Source organism: Esox lucius, chromosome 20 (genome assembly GCF_011004845.1).
Source record: "Esox lucius isolate fEsoLuc1 chromosome 20, fEsoLuc1.pri, whole genome shotgun sequence".
Classification (NCBI taxonomy): Eukaryota; Metazoa; Chordata; class Actinopteri; order Esociformes; family Esocidae; genus Esox; species Esox lucius.
The window spans coordinates 41,348,142-41,365,809 of NC_047588.1; the positions used below are offsets into that span (position 1 = coordinate 41,348,142).

Below are 17,668 nucleotides of genomic sequence, written 5' to 3' on the forward strand. Positions count from 1 at the left end.
ATGAATGTCTATTGAAATCTTTAGAATTGGTTAGTGCCAGAGAGAATATTATATTTTTGCAACACTATAATAACTTAAAAAAATTTAACCCCTGATGTCACTTTATTTGTAACTCTCAAAACAAATGATACAATGTTATCCCTGACTTTTTTGTGGTTTCTTTGACTTTTGTAATTTTTCTAGCTTTTCTTTTTTTAATAACTTTATTTCCCAAGTAGAATTGATCAATGTTTCATTTTTTCTTTTCCATGTTTCTCTGATGTATTTATCATGACCAGACTGGACAGATTCACCCATTACAATCATCTGTTTTAAAATGATTTACATTCATTAACACACAATTTCATCTCTGCTCTTTGCGGATGATGTTGTCATGTTGGCCCCTTCAAGCCAGGACCTTCAGCATGCACTGGGACGGTTTGCAGCCGAGTGTGAAGCGGTGGGGATGAAAATCAGTACCTCCAAATCCGAGGCCATGGTCCTCAGTCGGTAAAGGGTGGCTTGCCCACTTCAAGTTGGTGGAGAGTGCCTGCCTCAAGTGGAGGAGTTTAAGTATCTAGGGGTCCTGTTCACGAGTGAGGGAAGGATGGAACGGGAGATTGACAGACGGATCGGTGCAGCTTCTGCAGTAATGCAGTCGATGTATCGGTCTGTCGTGGTGAAGAAAGAGCTGAGCCGCAAGGCGAAGCTCTCGATTTACCGGTCAATCTACGTTCCTACCCTCACCTATGGTCATGAGCTTTGGGTCATGACCGAAAGGAGAATCAGTACCTCCACCAACCCGAAAGGAGGCAGGCACTCTCCACCAACCTGAAGTGGGCAAGCCACCCTTTACCGACTGAGGACCATGGCCTCGGATTTGGAGGTACTGATTCTCATCCCCACCGCTTCACACTCGGCTGCAAACTGTCCCAGTGCATGCTGAAGGTCCTGGTTTGAAGGGGCCAACATGACAACATCATCCGCTAAGAGCAGTGTAGCAGAGCAGAGAGTTACTGTGTTAATTGAACAACTAATTACTTTTAATCAGCTGCAGTAAATTAACAAATTGTAAATGGATAGTGGAATGACACTCTGGTGCCGTTTGATTCCTGATACCATTGTGTAGCAAAAGGAGGCCTAAATAATTTTGGGCCGGGTTTAAAAATAAAAACTTATGCGTTTGAGTATAAAAGAAAAATCTGTATAAAAACGACTACTTGCATGTACAAAGTCATCAGATCTAATGTTTGTTATCTGTATTGAACACAAAGAGGAGAAAGTGACTGGCCCTCACCCTCAGCAGTTGCCTCACGTTGCTGGGCTGGCCGTGTTTGAAGAACCTCTGTGTTAAAACCACCGAAAAACAGTACTTGCTCAGCGGCTCTAGTTCCAGGACATCTTTATAATAGGAGGTGTTAAAATGTTTTGCCTTAAGGGAGGGACGGAGAAATAATGAGCAATAGTGAGGGAAGATCTAAACAGGATCCTAAATCACCCCCTTTCCCCCTAGATCCTCCACTCGCACGCTTACACACGCCCATTTGCATGAGTGTCCCAAAGGTGACTGAGCGAGTTTTCAAGTGTGTAGTGGCTAATTGGACCATCTGTTGGCCCCTTTGACATGTCTGCCACACTGTTACAGAAGTGTAATTAATCTAAAATGTATAGAGAGCTATAAAAGCAAGGCCTGCCCATCCATGATATCAACATTATGGTTTGATCAATGTAGGCAAAGGAAGCCAAGTGGTTAAAGCTTCGGGACAGAGAAAATATGTTTTCTAAGACTGCCCTGGCCTTTTAACAAATTTGTTTTATTTATATAATTTTAAAGATTTTGCAGGTTTTCCCACTTATAGAATATATGTATATATTTTTATAGGGAAATATAAATGTCATATCCATTGAGTTACATTGTGGCCAATGGGATGGGCGGAGTAAAATGCCAGTAACAATTGCAAATACACAGTGCCCCTTGATTTTTTTGTGTATATAATAACTCTATAGAGTCTCCTGAACATTTCCTACAATACATTCACTGCGGCGTATAGAATAGTTTTTTGTATGAGTCAATATGTATTTCATATCCATTGAGTTACATTGTGGAAAAAGAGGTGTGGAAATATTGTGTTGCTGGATGTAGCACACCACTCCCCATGATTACACATTTCCTAAATTGCTTTCTATCTGGAATATTCAATAGTTTATGAGCAATGAGGCAATACGTATTCCATATTCAGTTATTGGCATTGTCTGAATTTTGCCCTTGGAACGTGGTTTAATACCCAATTTCTATCGAAATTACTCTTAAATATGATCATATTTGAATTGTTGTCAATGTTTTGAGGTAAAATCTCCGTTTTGAAGTAATCAATTGGTCTCTTTTATTTTGAAAAATGCAAAATGTTCGTGACCCGGAAGTATTTATTTAATGTTGCTCATAAGATTCTGATATTTGTAAGTTTGCCTTGATCGGAGAATTTAGTTAAATCGTCTGATCAACCAACTATTATCTTATTGGAGCAGTTGTTTTAGTTTTCAAGACTTCGGGAACTTTTCGTTAAATACGGACAGAAATCTAAGTCGCTAATATGGTAAGTGGTTAAAGAACAGTATTTTTCTTTGTGCCTTTGTTCAGTTCGATTAACATGCTGTGCGTTGTAGCCGTTCCCTGTTGTTCAGCTCCAACTTGTCCCAAAGAACTTTACAACTTTTATATATGACATGGATATTTACGCGGTAGTTTTGGGACAAAATACATTATATGAATATATTTTATATGAACACATTAAAAACAATGAGCAGTTAAGAATTTCAATAGCTGTCTGATTACAGGACTTAGATGCTTTAAATCAATGATGTGTACTTGAAGAGGGAAGGGTCACACATTGCACAACCTTTGGTTTCCCAGTTAAGCACCTACACAATTATAGAGAAGTATTTAAATCTATATTTTTAATAGATTTCTGAACACGTTTTTGAACATTTCAAAAGCTTTCTCAGCACGAGACTGAGACATTATTTTGATGCTAGATTATTCCCTACATATAGCAGCATGTTGCACACCCTTTATGTCCTACAAAATAGAATTCTAGATTTTTCAATAAAAGATATATGACAAAATTGCTTGGAAATTCAAAAGCTTCCTGATCACATGGCCAAGATGCTTCAAATCCCTGATCTATTCTTCAAGGGAAAGGGTCAAATATTGCACAGCCTTTGGTTTTCCAAGTTAAGCCCCTTTACAATTTTTGAGAGGTATTAAAAACTTTACATTGACTGAAACATAATTTTGTGCTAGATTCTTCCCTACATAGAACAGCATGTTGCACAAGCGATTTTGTCACATATACATATTTTTGGAAAAATCTGGAATTATTTCTTGGGAAAACCAAAGACTGTTATTTTGAATACACCTGTGCTGTACTGTATATAAGGGGGAATACAACTAGAATAGGCTAAATAGGTAAAATATTAATATTTATAAATGTAAACTGGTTGGTTGAGTCTGTTGTGCGTGTTAATAGATGCTTATCTACGGAGGCAAACTATGTGCACGCATTCAGTTAGCTAGCAAATAACCACCGTTGTGATCATTAGTTTACATACCCTGGCAGAAATTGTGAAACTTTGGCATTTTTTTAAAATATGACTGATCATGCAAAGAAAATATTTTATTTAACAATAGTGATCACATGAGGCTATTTATTATCACATACGTTTTTGGCTCCTTTTTAAATCATAATGATAACAGAAATCACCCAAATGGCCCTGAACAAAAGTTTACATACCCTTGTATGTTTGGTCTTGTTACAGACACACAAGGTGACACACACAGGTGAAAATGGCAGTTAAAGGTGAATTTCCCACACCTGTGGCTTTTTAAATTGCCAGTAGTGTGAATAAATAGTCAATTACTTTGTTAGCTCTCACATGGATGCATTGAGCAGGCTAGATACTGAGCCATCGGAAGCAGAAAATAACTGTCAAAAGACCTGCGTAACAAGGTAATGGAACTTTATAAAGTTGGGAAATTATATAAAAAAATATCCAAAGCCTTGCAAATGCCAGTCTGTACTGTTCAGTCACTTATTAAGAAGTGGAAAATTCAGGGATCTCTTGATACCTAGCCAAGGTCAGGTAGATCAAGAAAGATTTCAGCCAAAACTGCCAGAAGAGATACAAAGAAAAACCCACAGGTAACCTCAGGTGAAATACAGGCTGCTCTGGAAAAAGACGGTGTGGTTGCTTCAATGAGCACAATACGACGGTATTGGAAGAAAAATTTGCTGCATGGTCGAATTGCCAGAAAGAAGCCTTTACTGCGCCAATGCCACAAAAAAGCCTGGTTACAATATGCCAGACAACACCTTGACACGCCCTCACAGCTTCTGACACATTGTAATTTGGAATGACGACACCAAAATAGAGCTTTATGGTCACAGCCATATGCGCTATGTTTGAAGAGGGGTCAACAAGGCCTATAGTGAACAGAATTCCATCCCCACTGTGAAACATGGTGCTGGCTGACTGATGTTTTGGGGGTGTGTGAGCTCTAAAGGCATGGAGAATTCTGTGAACATTGATGCCAAGATGAATGCAGCATGTTATCAGAAAATACTGGCAGGCAATTTGTGTTCTGCATGAAAGCTGAGCAAGGGACGGTCTTGGACTGTCCAGCACAACAATGACCCTAAACACAAGGCCACATTGACCCTCCAGTGGTTAAAGCAGAAAAAGGGCGAGGTTCTGGAGTGGCCATCAGTCTCCTGACCTCAATATCAATCAAGCCTCCCTGGGGAGATCTCAAACGTGCAGTTCATGCAAGACGACCAAAGACTTTGCATGACTTGGAATTAACTTAAATTTAGTTGTCCAATAAACATTTGAACACTCCTTCAATTTCTTTTAGAAGTAAATCATTTGGGGCATTTATGCAATAACCATACATTGCATAGTATAAATTGCCTGTCATCAGTAACGACCAATAACCTCTGGTGTATGCTTTAGAGAATAAAATAACTGCCTTTGAAGTTATGGGACAGAATAGCCACACCCGCCAAATGATTAGTGGCATGTGCAAATCGAATGTCACCACCCCACTGGTTTTTCCAAAAGGCTTCGTCTTCAAACATGAGTGTGTCTCTTGAATTAAAACAATCTTTACAATAAAAAACTTCATCAAGTTATGTAACCCTCTGGCATGGACAGGAATTTTAAGGCCATTAGAAATAATTTGAGAAATCGGGTACACCCGATCAAACAAAATGGTATGAAATGAGGGAAACACTTTTCAGAAGAACTTCGCGTTGTACTGATGTGTGTAAATGTTTAGCTATTTATAGTAAAACCTCGGAATTTCATTGTTTTGCAAAATGTTCAAGATGATGCAGTGATTCTGATGAGGACACTGAAGGCATTTCATAGTGCATTTGATCCTAACTGCGATATAAGTGAAAAGTATTTTCCCTCTCTCTGGGATCAAGTAAAGAGCACCTCATGTAGTACACAGGTCTGTTATGACTATGATTGATTTTGTTGTTCTTTCCCCCATTGTTACTATATTAGATTCCCATGAAACATTAATCTGTCATGTGTGGGTCTGATTCAGTCTTTATTTTATCAGAGGGAGGACAAACCCAGCCTGCTGCTCTCCTTCCACACTGAACCCAAACAAGAGTCACTGGATTCTGGGTGTGACAGTGGAGCTCAGTGTTCATTGGTGGATTCAGAGATGACATCAGTGAAGCAGGAAGACTGCAGTCAAACACTGGGACAGAATGTTACCATTAAAGATGAAGAAGAGGAAAATAATGGGGTTGTAATTAAAAAGGAAGAGGGGGAATTACTTGATCAAGGTAAGAACTGGTTTAATGTTGTCAATTTGTTGTTCTTACTAATGAAAGGGGGAGATGATCTTTCATGGTGTCTGTCAGTATTCTCAATATGGTTATTTATTTTTTTGTATTTGGAATACAATTGTATAAAATAAAGAAATTACTTATAAGATTTTTGTAACATTTCACTTAATTAAAGGTTAGATTTTTCTAATTTTGAGTGTTAGCAGAGGAAACTGTGGGAAAGAATGTAGTGGACACATGCTCAGCTAGGAAGAGGTGATGTCAAAACTATTAATAAAGTCACGATAAGAGTTCTGGTAGAAGCAATGGTCTTAAAGTAGTAAGGGGAGACATCTCATAAGAAGTACTAGAAATAATGTTATAATGTAGACCAAAGAGAGATTAAGTTTTATTAGGATTAGATTATTGCCTGGAACTGATAGGAAAGTTACGGGTGTGTTTAAGTGGTGTATGATGAAACAAAAGGTTGAATATTTTGTACATTCATAGACGGATCATGAAACAATGGGCCCCCGGGCACAGTGCTTTCAAGGTCCCCCCCTAATCCCGAATAAAGCCAAGTGCTTAAGTATTGACTTTACTTGCACCTCAACAGAATTACATTGCATGCATTCAGTTGAAGCCAACATTATTTACCTGTATTTCAGAAACAGGATTTACCAAGCAGAGTTTACACACTCAAAGCAAACAGCCCGTTAACAAAATACCTTTGTAAACAATTTTTTAACCCTTGTGCGTTAAAAAATGTAATGTAAAAAAAGTTTAATGTACACGTACAATAAACTGATATAAAATATTTATACATTAATATTTCTTTTTCCCTTTTTTTTTCATAAATCTCTTAAACAACTTGAAACCTGCTCAAAACAACCAAACATTCAATAATTTTCAGGATTTTAACCCTTTAAATGCCAACTTGATTGTTTGAATTACCTCATTATTTATTACAAAAAAAATCATTAAAAAAATATTTTCCATATACTAAATAGTAGGGCCATGGGGCTTTGGTGGTGATTAGAGTCTTGGATATGTCAAAGATTAGCAACAAAATTGATTTGATTGCATTAGTATATTTTATGTAGTGCCAGATACTCCCTCTGGACACCTTCGTGGACAAAAATGGCCCATTGACTTCCATTAAAAAAAAAAAAATTATCTCACTGCCATTAGAGTATAAAACCATACATTCTGTAATGTAAGCATTTCATTTTGAAAGCATGGAATGCTTACATTACAGAATGCATGGATTTATACTCTAATGGCAGTGAGATAAAAAACATTGTTTTTAATGGAAGTCAATGGGCCATTTTTATCCACAAAGGTGTCAAGGTGTCAAGAGGGTGCAAAATTCATAAACAGAGTATGAAAGACATGAAAGAGTTAAAGACATTGGATTTCAAAACATTTACAAAAAAGAGTTCTGCCAAAAAATCAATGCCCCTAGCTGCAACACAGACAAAATGATACCCAAATAAAAAAATATATATGAGAAAAATTTACAAAAATGCCAGAGGGGCGCACAAGAGTTAAAATCTATTTCCATTACAGCTAATATTACAATCTAAATAAATTTCTTTCTTTCCAGGCTGCGCTACTTGCGAAATCCTCCAGATTGTCAGCAAAGTCCAGTGTTCTTATAAGTTAACGTTCAATAGCCATAAGTGAAAGGGCTGAGACATTTTTCAGTCATAGTTCTCAGTTCATTTTTTATCCTGGACAGAAGTGAGAGTGTCCATTCTCCCTCATAGTTATTCACAGGCCGAGTCAGAAATATCTACAGAGCAACAACATTTCCAAACAAAGACTGCAGGCTATAATCCATAATCATTTTCAGCAGTCCAGCTGGGCTTTCACCATTGTTACATTTAGTAAATGTTCTGAACTGCATTTCTTCATCTTCTAAACTATTATCTAAGTTAGATGGTTATGCAGATTCAAAAATATTGACCTTCTCAATCACTAAGTCATTGGATAAACTGGTCCTAATATTTACACTGCAATACTATCGACCCCTGACACATTTAATGAATGGGAAGCACATAGGACAATGTTTATTAATGGATACATTTTCTGAAGGTGAGCCTGCCAGCATTGCACTTTCCTGACATATTGCTCCGTGTGCCTGTTCAGTAACCCATTTGTGGGAAGAAGTCAACAATTTAAAGTGGCTTGCCTGGGCCATGAAAAAGCACCAGTGGATTATTGAAGACTGGAAGGTCTTACATTTTAAATTATTGGTTCATCACGCAGGGTGTTTGTATACATCACCAAGTAGGCAGAATGGTTTCTCAGTGTGTGTCACAAACTTTCAAATATGGAGGAGGAAGCGTGACGGTCTGTGGCTCGTTTGCTGGATCGAGAATTGGTAACTTGCACAGAATGAGTGGCACCCAGAACCAAAACGCCTACCACATCATTTTGCAGGACCATGCAATACCCTCTTGTGTACGCCTAGTTGATCAGGGGTTCATCCTACAGCAAGGTAAGGTTGTTGCAAATGGCATTTAGAAAACACCCAGCCTTAATACACAAAGAGAAAACAACAACAACAGTGTTCAAACACAGTGGCTAGGAAAAACTCCTTAAGAGGGACCGAAATTTAGGAAGAAACCTAGAAAGGAACCAGGCTCAGAGGGGTGACCAGTCCTCTTCTGGCTGTGCCGGTTGAACATTTGAAGAGTACAAGTTGTAATAATTAAATAACGCATGTGGGCTGTGTCTAGAGTCTTTCGAGCATGGTACTAAGGAGGTGTGGGCCAAGACCTCATGTCCCCCTAAGTTTAAACATAGCAGGAGACAAGGAATATTTGGAGGGTGCACAATAATATTGCAGTGTAAAACCTTGGGGCTAAGACGGGGGGGGGGGTCCATTGACCCTGTGGCCCTATCAAGGGGAGGACAGTGCGCAACAGGTAGGAAGTCAATCTACCCACATTGCCAATCATCAACCAAAGGGACACCAACCAACCACAATCACCCTGGAATGAGGGCAAAGAAATGACCCAAAAAATTACTCCAGGCTACTTTCTGAACAATATTTGTTTCCATTGTAGAAAAATCTTATGTGTTTGGCTGTTATGTCTGCAAATGGATGGTTACTTTGAGACAAATATACATTACATTTTGTTAAAACAATGGAATTTTGTTTATCTCCCAATGTTTATTTATTCTATGCTTTCATTTTAGAGAACATTAATACATTACACTGTGAGATTCAATAAAAACTGGAGAAATTGGGGTGTTCTAAAACTTTTAACCTGTAATGTGTGTTTGTGAACGATGCATCAGAGAATTTGTTCAAGAATAGTCAATAACAACTAAGCTCACCTCCTCCACATTCACAAAATAAAAAATTGGTTGCATGCTTTATTTTCAGTTTGCAGTGAAAAAAGACAGCAGTTTGCTATGGCTGTTAAATGAAAACTGAACCAGGGATTACAGGTTCTTCTGGGCTAAAGACTAATTGAAAGATAAAGAACCAAGTTGAAGAACAGAATAAATTAACTATGTGTCGATAACCAACTAACTTCTGATGTCTGTTGCACAGATGAGATTCCTGTAGTGGAGACATCTGGAGAGAAACAACAGGAAGAGAACAATGAGAAGACACACCACTGCCCCCATTGTGAAAAACCTTTCTTTTCTCTATCAGTGTTAAGAAGACATATTAACGCACATACTGGAGAGAAACCTTACTCCTGTTCTGAATGTGGGAAGAGTTTCTCTCAGTTAGGTAACCTTAAAGCTCACCAGCACATACATACTGGAGAGAAGCCTTATTCCTGTTCTGACTGTGGGAAGAGTTTCTCTCAGTTAGGTAACCTTAAAGTTCACCAGCACATACATACTGGAGAGAAGCCTTACTCATGTTCAGACTGTGGCAAATGTTTTATTAGCTCATCTTATCTTTCTATTCATAAGAGACAGCACACAGGTGAGAAGCCATACTCCTGTTCTGACTGTGGGAAGTGTTTCTTTAGATCATCTGAGCTTACTATACATCAGAGACTGCACACAGGTGAGAGGCCTTATACCTGTTCTGATTGTGGGAAGTGTTTCTCTCAATTAGGTGGCCTTCAAACTCACCAGCGCATACATACTGGAGAGAAGCCTTACTCCTGTTCAGACTGTGGGAGATGTTTTATTAGCTCATCTCTTCTTACTATTCATACGAGACAGCACACAGGTGAGAAGCCTTTCTCCTGTTCTGTCTGTGGAAAGTGTTTCTTTAGATCATCTTCACTTAGTAGTCATCAGAGAGTGCATACAGGTGAGAAGCCTTACTCCTGTTCTGACTGTGGGAAATGTTTCTCTCAGTTAGGTGGCCTAAATGCTCACCAGCGCTTACATACTGGAGAGAAACCTTACTCCTGTTCTGACTGTGGGAGATGTTTTATTAGCTCATCTCTTCTTACTGTTCATAAGAGACTGCACACAGGTGAGAAGCCATACTCCTGTTCTGTCTGTGGAAAGTGTTTCTTTAGATCATCTGGACTTAATATTCATCGGAGACTGCATACTGGTGAGAAGCCCTACTCATGTTCAGACTGTGGAAAGTGTTTCTTTAGATCATCTGCACTTAATAGTCATCAGAGAGTGCACACAGGTGAAAAGCCATACTACTGTTCTGACTGTGGGAAGAGTTTCTCTCAATTAGGTGTCCTTAAAGCTCACCAGCGCATACATACTGGAGAGAAGCCTTACTCCTGTTCTGACTGTGGGAAGTGTTTTATTTCTTCGTCTGAGCTTAGTAGACATCAGAGGAGGCATACGGGTGTGAAGCCTTACTCGTGTTCTTACTGTGAGAAGTGTTTCTCTAAGTTATATAACCTTAAAGCTCACCAGCGCATACATACAGGAGAGAAGCCTTACTCCTGTTCTGACTGTGGGAAGTGTTTCATTAGATCAACTGACCTAACTAGTCATCAGAGAATGCATACTGGTGAGAAGCCTTACTCCTGTTCTGATTGTGAGAAGTGTTTTTCTCAGTTATGTAACCTCAAAGCTCACCAGCGCGTACATACTGGAGTGAAGCCTTACTCCTGTTCTGACTGTGGGAAGTGTTTTTCTCTTTTAGGTGGCCTTAAAGCTCACCAGCGCATACATACTGGTTAGAAGCCTTACTCCTGTTCTGACTGAGAAGTGTTTCTCTATTAGGTGGCCTTCCAGATCACCAGCGCATACATTCTGGAGAAGCCTTTCACGGCCTTTACCTTTGGGATCACCTGATCAACTTACCACCTGTTAATTCTCAGTTGTCAGTTTCATCTAGGTGATGGCGCAAGGGGTCTTTGGTTATTTCACACTTATCCTGGGATCCTGTTGTTTTGATTTTACATCTACTAGGCACTGGAATGTAGCGTAAGGCGTACCTTGACTCACTGCAAGGTCAGTTAACTTCCACCCTGGCTTATAACACACGTCCCAAGTCTGGAACGGTCCTATTGATCAAAACGTTTTATGTTGCTGCTCGGCGGTTCTTTCAGCTTAACAATATTTGTAGTCTTGCTTATGTAGAACCGGTTCACTCACTGAGCCTGAGGTACTGAAAGTCGCCCCATCGGGCTTTGGCTGGCTAATTAGTCATTAGGACCTCTCTTAGTCTCTTTAGTACTACTGGTGTTTCTCCCAGGTGTGGGTCTTTCTCAGCTGTAACTCACTATTCCTTATCAGCCTCTTTCTAGCCTATCTGGCTCTTAGCCAACCTCCAAGCACTCAGGGAAATGTCTGTCCAGACAAAGTGTCAGAGGTCAGATCTTTTTATGGCAAGTGCTTAAGGTTCCATAATCCGACTCAGAAAACAATTCCTCAGTTGACTCATCTTTTAACCCTATCTTAAACTAAACCAGAATTTCCCTTATCTAACAAAAATAATATATTAAACTTTAACTCTCATTTAAACATGTCACTGTATATTAATTACAATGACACAATCATCAGAGATGAACCAGTCATTGAGGCAGAAGGTAGATCTTGACTGGTAGAGCCAGTAGTCAAGGACACAGGAGCTCAGAAAAGGGTCTGGAAGCATCAAACAAAGAAGATGATGCCTATAAATCACTTCTTAAATGAGAAACCAAAAGAGCAAAAGTACAGATTTGTCTGGCAAAGGAACAAATCACTCTTACCCAAATACAGCAAACCAAAGTCAGACATGATATTCACCTCCTAAAAGCAGGATGAAGAACACTGAATGTTCCTTATTTTATGAACTATTGGACTATTGGAGCCTTTTTATGATTTAAAAAGCGTGATATCCAAGATGTTTTTCTGAATAATGTATATTTGTTTGTTTTTATTCATTTGTTGGGGGTCACATGAGGGGTCTGACTGTTTAAAAGAAATTGGAAATGTAAGGGAATGTTTGTATTGTTTTATTTTGTTCAAACAAAAACAATGAAAGTGACCCCATGCTGGGCATTGTACCTGTTGTTGTACTCTAGCTTGTAGCCTAAATTGCGAAATGTAGTCCCATTTAAGGCATTGGTAATCCGGATTTGGTAATCTTAAAAATGTTTTATCTGGAGCAATGTGATCCAATCCAATGTTACTATGAATTACCGGCGTAGAAGTAAGATGGATTACTTGATTCTGGATTGCAAAACCATGGTATTTCCTAATCCGGATCATTCTGATCCGGATTAAACTTTTACAACAACTGAGCCCTGGTGATAATGCAGTACATTTGAATGAGAAATCTCTAGGAGAGAAACAAGTTAAATCAAGCATTTGATCCACCATATTTTTAAATGTTTAAGATGTGATTTAAAACCTGATGAGCAAATATTCCTGACTTAGAAAGTACAAATGCAGTGTTGCCAATGTTTCCTGCAAAACGATACATGAAAAAGTAATCATTGCGACTTAAACAAGGCTTTCTAAAACAATGATGTACCCATCCACAGCTCTCCACGTTGAGCTGTTGGCAAGCAGATATCCTTGCCAAAACTAAGACAAGTCTAAAAATAGTCTTGAAAATAAATTATAATTATGCTGTAGACCCATTTTGTTTTATGTGTATTCAAAACTGCTGTGATTTTAAATACATTTTGTTTTGCTTTTTAACTTTCAGTTTTCCTATTTCAATTTATTTCTTGTGTACATTGTCCATCAAACCTGTTTTTTTGGTGCTATATTTCTTTCCGAACTTATATTATTTACTCTGTGATTACTTCTTGCTGTCACTCTTTTTATCCTTTTTGTGTCCTTTTATCTAATTACTCACTGAAAATGCATTTTATGTGAGAAATTTGCAATTGTAGGATTTATAAGTCCCACAATCATACACAACACAAATGTTAAAGAACTAGTTGGGTTGAGAGACTTTGTCACAGTTTACCCATGTAGTTGTCAAGCTAGTATTTAATTATCAGATCAATAAAAATGTTTTTCCTGAGTTACAACTTTAATTGAGGAATGCTTTGTTCATTTTTGTTTTTGTTTTGAATGTGTTGTATTCAGTAATGTCTGCTGTATACTGTGGGAAAGGGCTTTGTGCTGTTAGCACAAACACTTCAATACTTACTTTTTACCCATGAAAACATACATGAGATTGATTAGGACATTTAATGAATAGGAATATGAATAGCAAAATGAATAGGAAATATGTTCATTGACAAGGTTAGAAATAATTATTTTTAATTTAAATAATAATTGTCTTTCAAACTTTGCTTTCATCAAATAATCCCCCATTCGCAGCAATTACAACTTTGCAGACGTTCGGCATTCTAGTCGTCAGTTTGTTGAGGTAATCTGAAGAGATCATTCTACCTGAAACACCTCCCTTAATTTGGATCGGCTTGATGGGAACTTGTGTACCATACGGTCAAGCTGCCTCCACAACATCTCTATAGGGTTGAGCTCTGGTGACTGTGCCGGCCACTCCAGTAAAGACAGAATACCAGCTGCTTCTCCCTTAAATAGTTCTTGCATAGTTTGGAGCTGTGCTTTGGGTCATTGTCCAGTTTTAGGTGGAAATTGGCTCCAATCGAGCACTGTCCAAGGGGTATGGCGTGGCGTGGCATAATGGAGTAATAGCCTTCCTTCTTCATGATCACTTTAACCTTCTACAAATCTCCCATTTTACCACCACCAAATCACATCCAGACCAGCGCATTGCCTCCGCAGATGGCATCAAGCACTCCTCCAACATTTTTTCATTTGTTCTGCATCTCCCATGTTGTTCTTTGTGAACCTAGAGGGCTACCTTCCCAGAGTCACCTCTTCACTGTTGACGATGAGACTGTTGTTGTTTTGTGGGTACTATTTTCAAAACACATTTTTTGCTGTGCTAACATAATTGCAAATGGGTTTTCTAGTGATCATATAGCCTTTTAAAATGATGAACTTGGATTATCGAACACCATTTGCCATTGAAACTCAAGACGGGGTGGTTGCTGATAATGGGACTCCGAACACCTATGTAGATATTCCGTTGAAAATCAGCCATTTTCAGCTACACTGGTCATTTACAACATTAACAATCTCTACACTATTTCTGATCAATTTGATGTTTTAATTGACATAAATATGCTTATCTTTTGGAGAACAAGGACATTTCTAAGTGACCCCAAACTTTTGAATGGTATGTATATTTTATGTTTACCCTAAATTATCCAATATATGAGACTAAATGGAGTAGGAGGGGAGTACCAATTCAAGTCTACAATATATCATACAAGACTTATTTCCCTGCATTTAATTGTATCCGATCAATTAATACCAGATGAACAACTGCAAAAACTGTTGCAGTGGACCGGAATGTGGGGAAGATGGAGAATTTTCTCTTGAAAAAGCAAGCAGTGGGCCAGTCCAATCCCCACTCTGTAGCAGAACGTCTACTGGAGGCAGTGGTCCAGAATACTGTACCACCCCATCCCGCTGAACCCACCCCATCGCACTGGACCAACCGAGGCCAATGGGGCAGATTAGGCCCCTGGAACAATCGCGGCTGCTGGATCCCATTTTGTCACTGGACCAATCCAGAACACACGACCAACCAATGTTATCAAGCATTTATTTTATTCTAGTCATGTGGGTGTTACTGCCAACTTGGTCTTCGATATGTCTCAGGTTGTCATGCCTTGAGCCAATGAAGGTGAAGTCCCACCCTGTTGACACAATCAATATGACGAACCTTTTTTTTTCCCACTGCTTCTACCAGAACAATAAACCTGACTGTAGTGCATTAGGGCCAGCAAATAAGGATTCCGGTCTAGATTCGGAGTCTTCATCAAAAAGCTTCACACTCCGGAACAGTAGGTGGCGGTATATATATCATTGGGTTGTTTTGATCCGCTGTTAAAGCTTACAGACTGGAAGGTCAGACAGAGGTGATTTGTTGATGGAGATGTTGGTGTTGTTATTGGGATTGTAGAGGATGGGTGTGGTGGTTCGGTTCTGCTGGATTCCGGCTCATGTTGGCTAGGAGTGTGTGTAGGAAGAAGAGAGTGGGTGTACAGGTACCGTTAGGATGGGGGGAAATTAAAATCGTTGATAAAGGGGGTAGGTGTTGACTGTTGGCAGAGGAAGTGGGATGGTAGCAGGAAGAGAAGAGGGTATTATGGGGTGCAGTGGTCAGTGAGTGTCGAGGAGAGGAATATGGGCTGTAGGAGAGAAGAGGTGATGTGGTGTAGACTACGGTTAGGGCATAAAGGACTGAACGCGTCATTGAAGGTGATAGGTAAGCATGAAACAGGGCTGTGTGATGGGTGTCGAGTGGAGGTGTATTGTGCACAGTATGATGTTGAGAGGGAAAGGTTGTATGAGAAGGTTAGAGGGGAGGAGGTGTTGCTGGGGTGCGGGAAGGGGAGTGGGATGGTAACTAAGGCTGTATGTCGATTTCTCAGGGCTACAGGTCTGAGCGGAATGCAAACTAATTAAATTAGGGTTTAGCACAAATCGTTGATGAATGCCAATCAGCATTTGTAAAGAGTAGGAATATTCATAATCATATCAGACTGATATTTGATATGCTTGATTATGGGGATTGAATTGATACAGATGGTTTTGTGTTGTTTCCAGATCTTTATAAGGCATTTGATACCATTGAACACTCCTATTTACTGGAAGCATTGGGTGTCTTGGGTTTGGGAGATATATACACATACAGCTCTGTATCTCTGAACCCTGGAATGACCCCTAGGTTTAAGGTGCTACGTGGCATACGGCAAGGTTGTCCAATATCTCCCAAATTATTTATTTTGGCCACCCAACTATTATCAATGCTCTTTTGCAATAATCCAGTGATTCAAGGCATCACCATTTTTGATAAGGAATTTAAAATTAGTCAGTTTGCAGATGATACATCAATTTTTCTGAAAGATATATCTATGCTAGACAATTTTTTTTTCTAAAGCATCAGGACTTAATATTAATAAGTGTGAATTACTTCCCATTCATGCATGCTCAGACTCTGATATCTGCTCAATGAGCCTGAAGTAAAATATGTAGGTATACTGTTGGCTAAGAATGCGATTAGAAGAGTGGACATAAATATTGCTAACCGGATGGTAGAATTGAAAAAAATTGGTTAATTGGTCATTGGTTAATCAGAGACCTTACTGTTTTTGGTAGAAAATCTAAAGCTGAAGGTATTTCCAAAGCCATTTATCCATGCCATTCTATGTATGTTTCTTCCAATAATATTAAAAAGCCAACTCCATTATTTTCCAATTTATATGGAGAAATAAGAGTCATCATATTAAAAGATCACAGTTAAAGATTACGATAAAGGTGGTATCAAGGCACTAGAATTTGAATCAATGGTTGGTATATTTAAGATTAAGTGGCCAAATTCGATGTGGTTTCATATACCTAGGTCCTTGGCGGGCTTGAGTTTCTTTTAAAATGTGACTTTGAGGTAAATAAGATCCCTATTAAGCTTCAATATTTGAAGATGATATTTACTCATAATCTTTCTCCCCATGGATCAACTTTTGGAACAATAGAGTGATTACAATTAATAAAAAGTCCCTTTTTAAAAGGGATTGGTATGAGAAAGGCGTGTAAGGCCAGTCTTTTAGACGGTAAGGCCTTCATAGACAGATTTAGTTTGAATTGCACTCGTAAAGAGTTCAGTAAGATATGTAAAGCGATCCCTCATTCCTCGATTCAGTTAATCCAAAATACCTTATTGTACACTAATTGTATCTGTGTTGCCAAATCTAGAGATAAATGGTTTCAGTTTAACAGATCTTAAGTGTAATAACAAATATATTTGTGCAGCCTTGAAGTCAAGAGTGTTTCATGTTTACAATAGAGGGCTCTATGCTCAAGTTATTTCTGAGCAATCTTTGTCTATAAGGCAAAAGGCGCATTCTAAATTCATGAAGTGGCCTATTTCAAAATAATCTATAAGGTTAACCCAGTTGCGCAATTTCTTAAATAAAGGTTTAAATTTGATGTAGAACCTTGTCCCTTTTGCAACATGGCAGACAAAACAGTATAACACTTGTTTTTCTCTTGCCCTGTGTCCAAAAGATTTTGGTCAGATAAGAATAATTGGTTATCACTTAAGATTGATGGCATCCCGACTTTTGACATCTCTCATATCTTACTTTATATGGACATTTGTAACTCCTCTGTTTCAGACATGGTTAACATGATCATCTTTATGGGTAAATATCATATTCACTGTACTAAATGGAGAAATGGGAAGCCCTCGTTTGTATGTTTTTTAAATGACTTCAAAATGTATTTCTTGTCTCTTAAGAAAATATATTCCAGTAAAATTGATTTGATTTGTAAAGATATTTCACACTTTTTACTTTTTAGATTTATACCCTTTGTATTCCTCAGCATTTTATGATAACCTATTCTTTATTCCT

The 17,668-nt window shown here is 38.6% G+C and overlaps 3 protein-coding genes across 5 annotated transcripts in view; 2 read left to right on the forward strand and 1 right to left on the reverse strand.

The window, feature by feature from the left end:
- Nucleotides 1-17,668, forward strand: part of LOC105027450 (zinc finger protein OZF-like) — a 541,343-nt gene that overhangs the window by 77,960 nt on the left and 445,715 nt on the right. The window lies entirely within an intron of this gene.
- LOC105027448 (zinc finger protein 501-like) overlaps nucleotides 1-17,668 on the reverse strand; it is a 164,401-nt gene that overhangs the window by 20,740 nt on the left and 125,993 nt on the right. The gene's annotated exons all lie outside the window — the stretch shown is intronic.
- On the forward strand, nucleotides 2,428-13,249 carry LOC105027446 (zinc finger protein 883). Its single transcript, XM_020040898.2, has 3 exons — nucleotides 2,428-2,573; nucleotides 5,591-5,837; nucleotides 9,388-13,249. Exons 1-3 carry the CDS (start codon nucleotides 2,571-2,573, stop codon nucleotides 10,953-10,955), a joined length of 1,818 nt encoding a protein of 605 aa, XP_019896457.1. The 5' UTR covers nucleotides 2,428-2,570; the 3' UTR covers nucleotides 10,956-13,249.

Bases quoted from the DNA above. Each gene is read 5' to 3' on its own strand.
- LOC105027446 (XM_020040898.2), top strand. The intron at 5,838-9,387 runs GTAAGAACTGGT...TCTGTTGCACAG, and splicing joins GGGGGAATTACTTGATCAAG to ATGAGATTCCTGTAGTGGAG.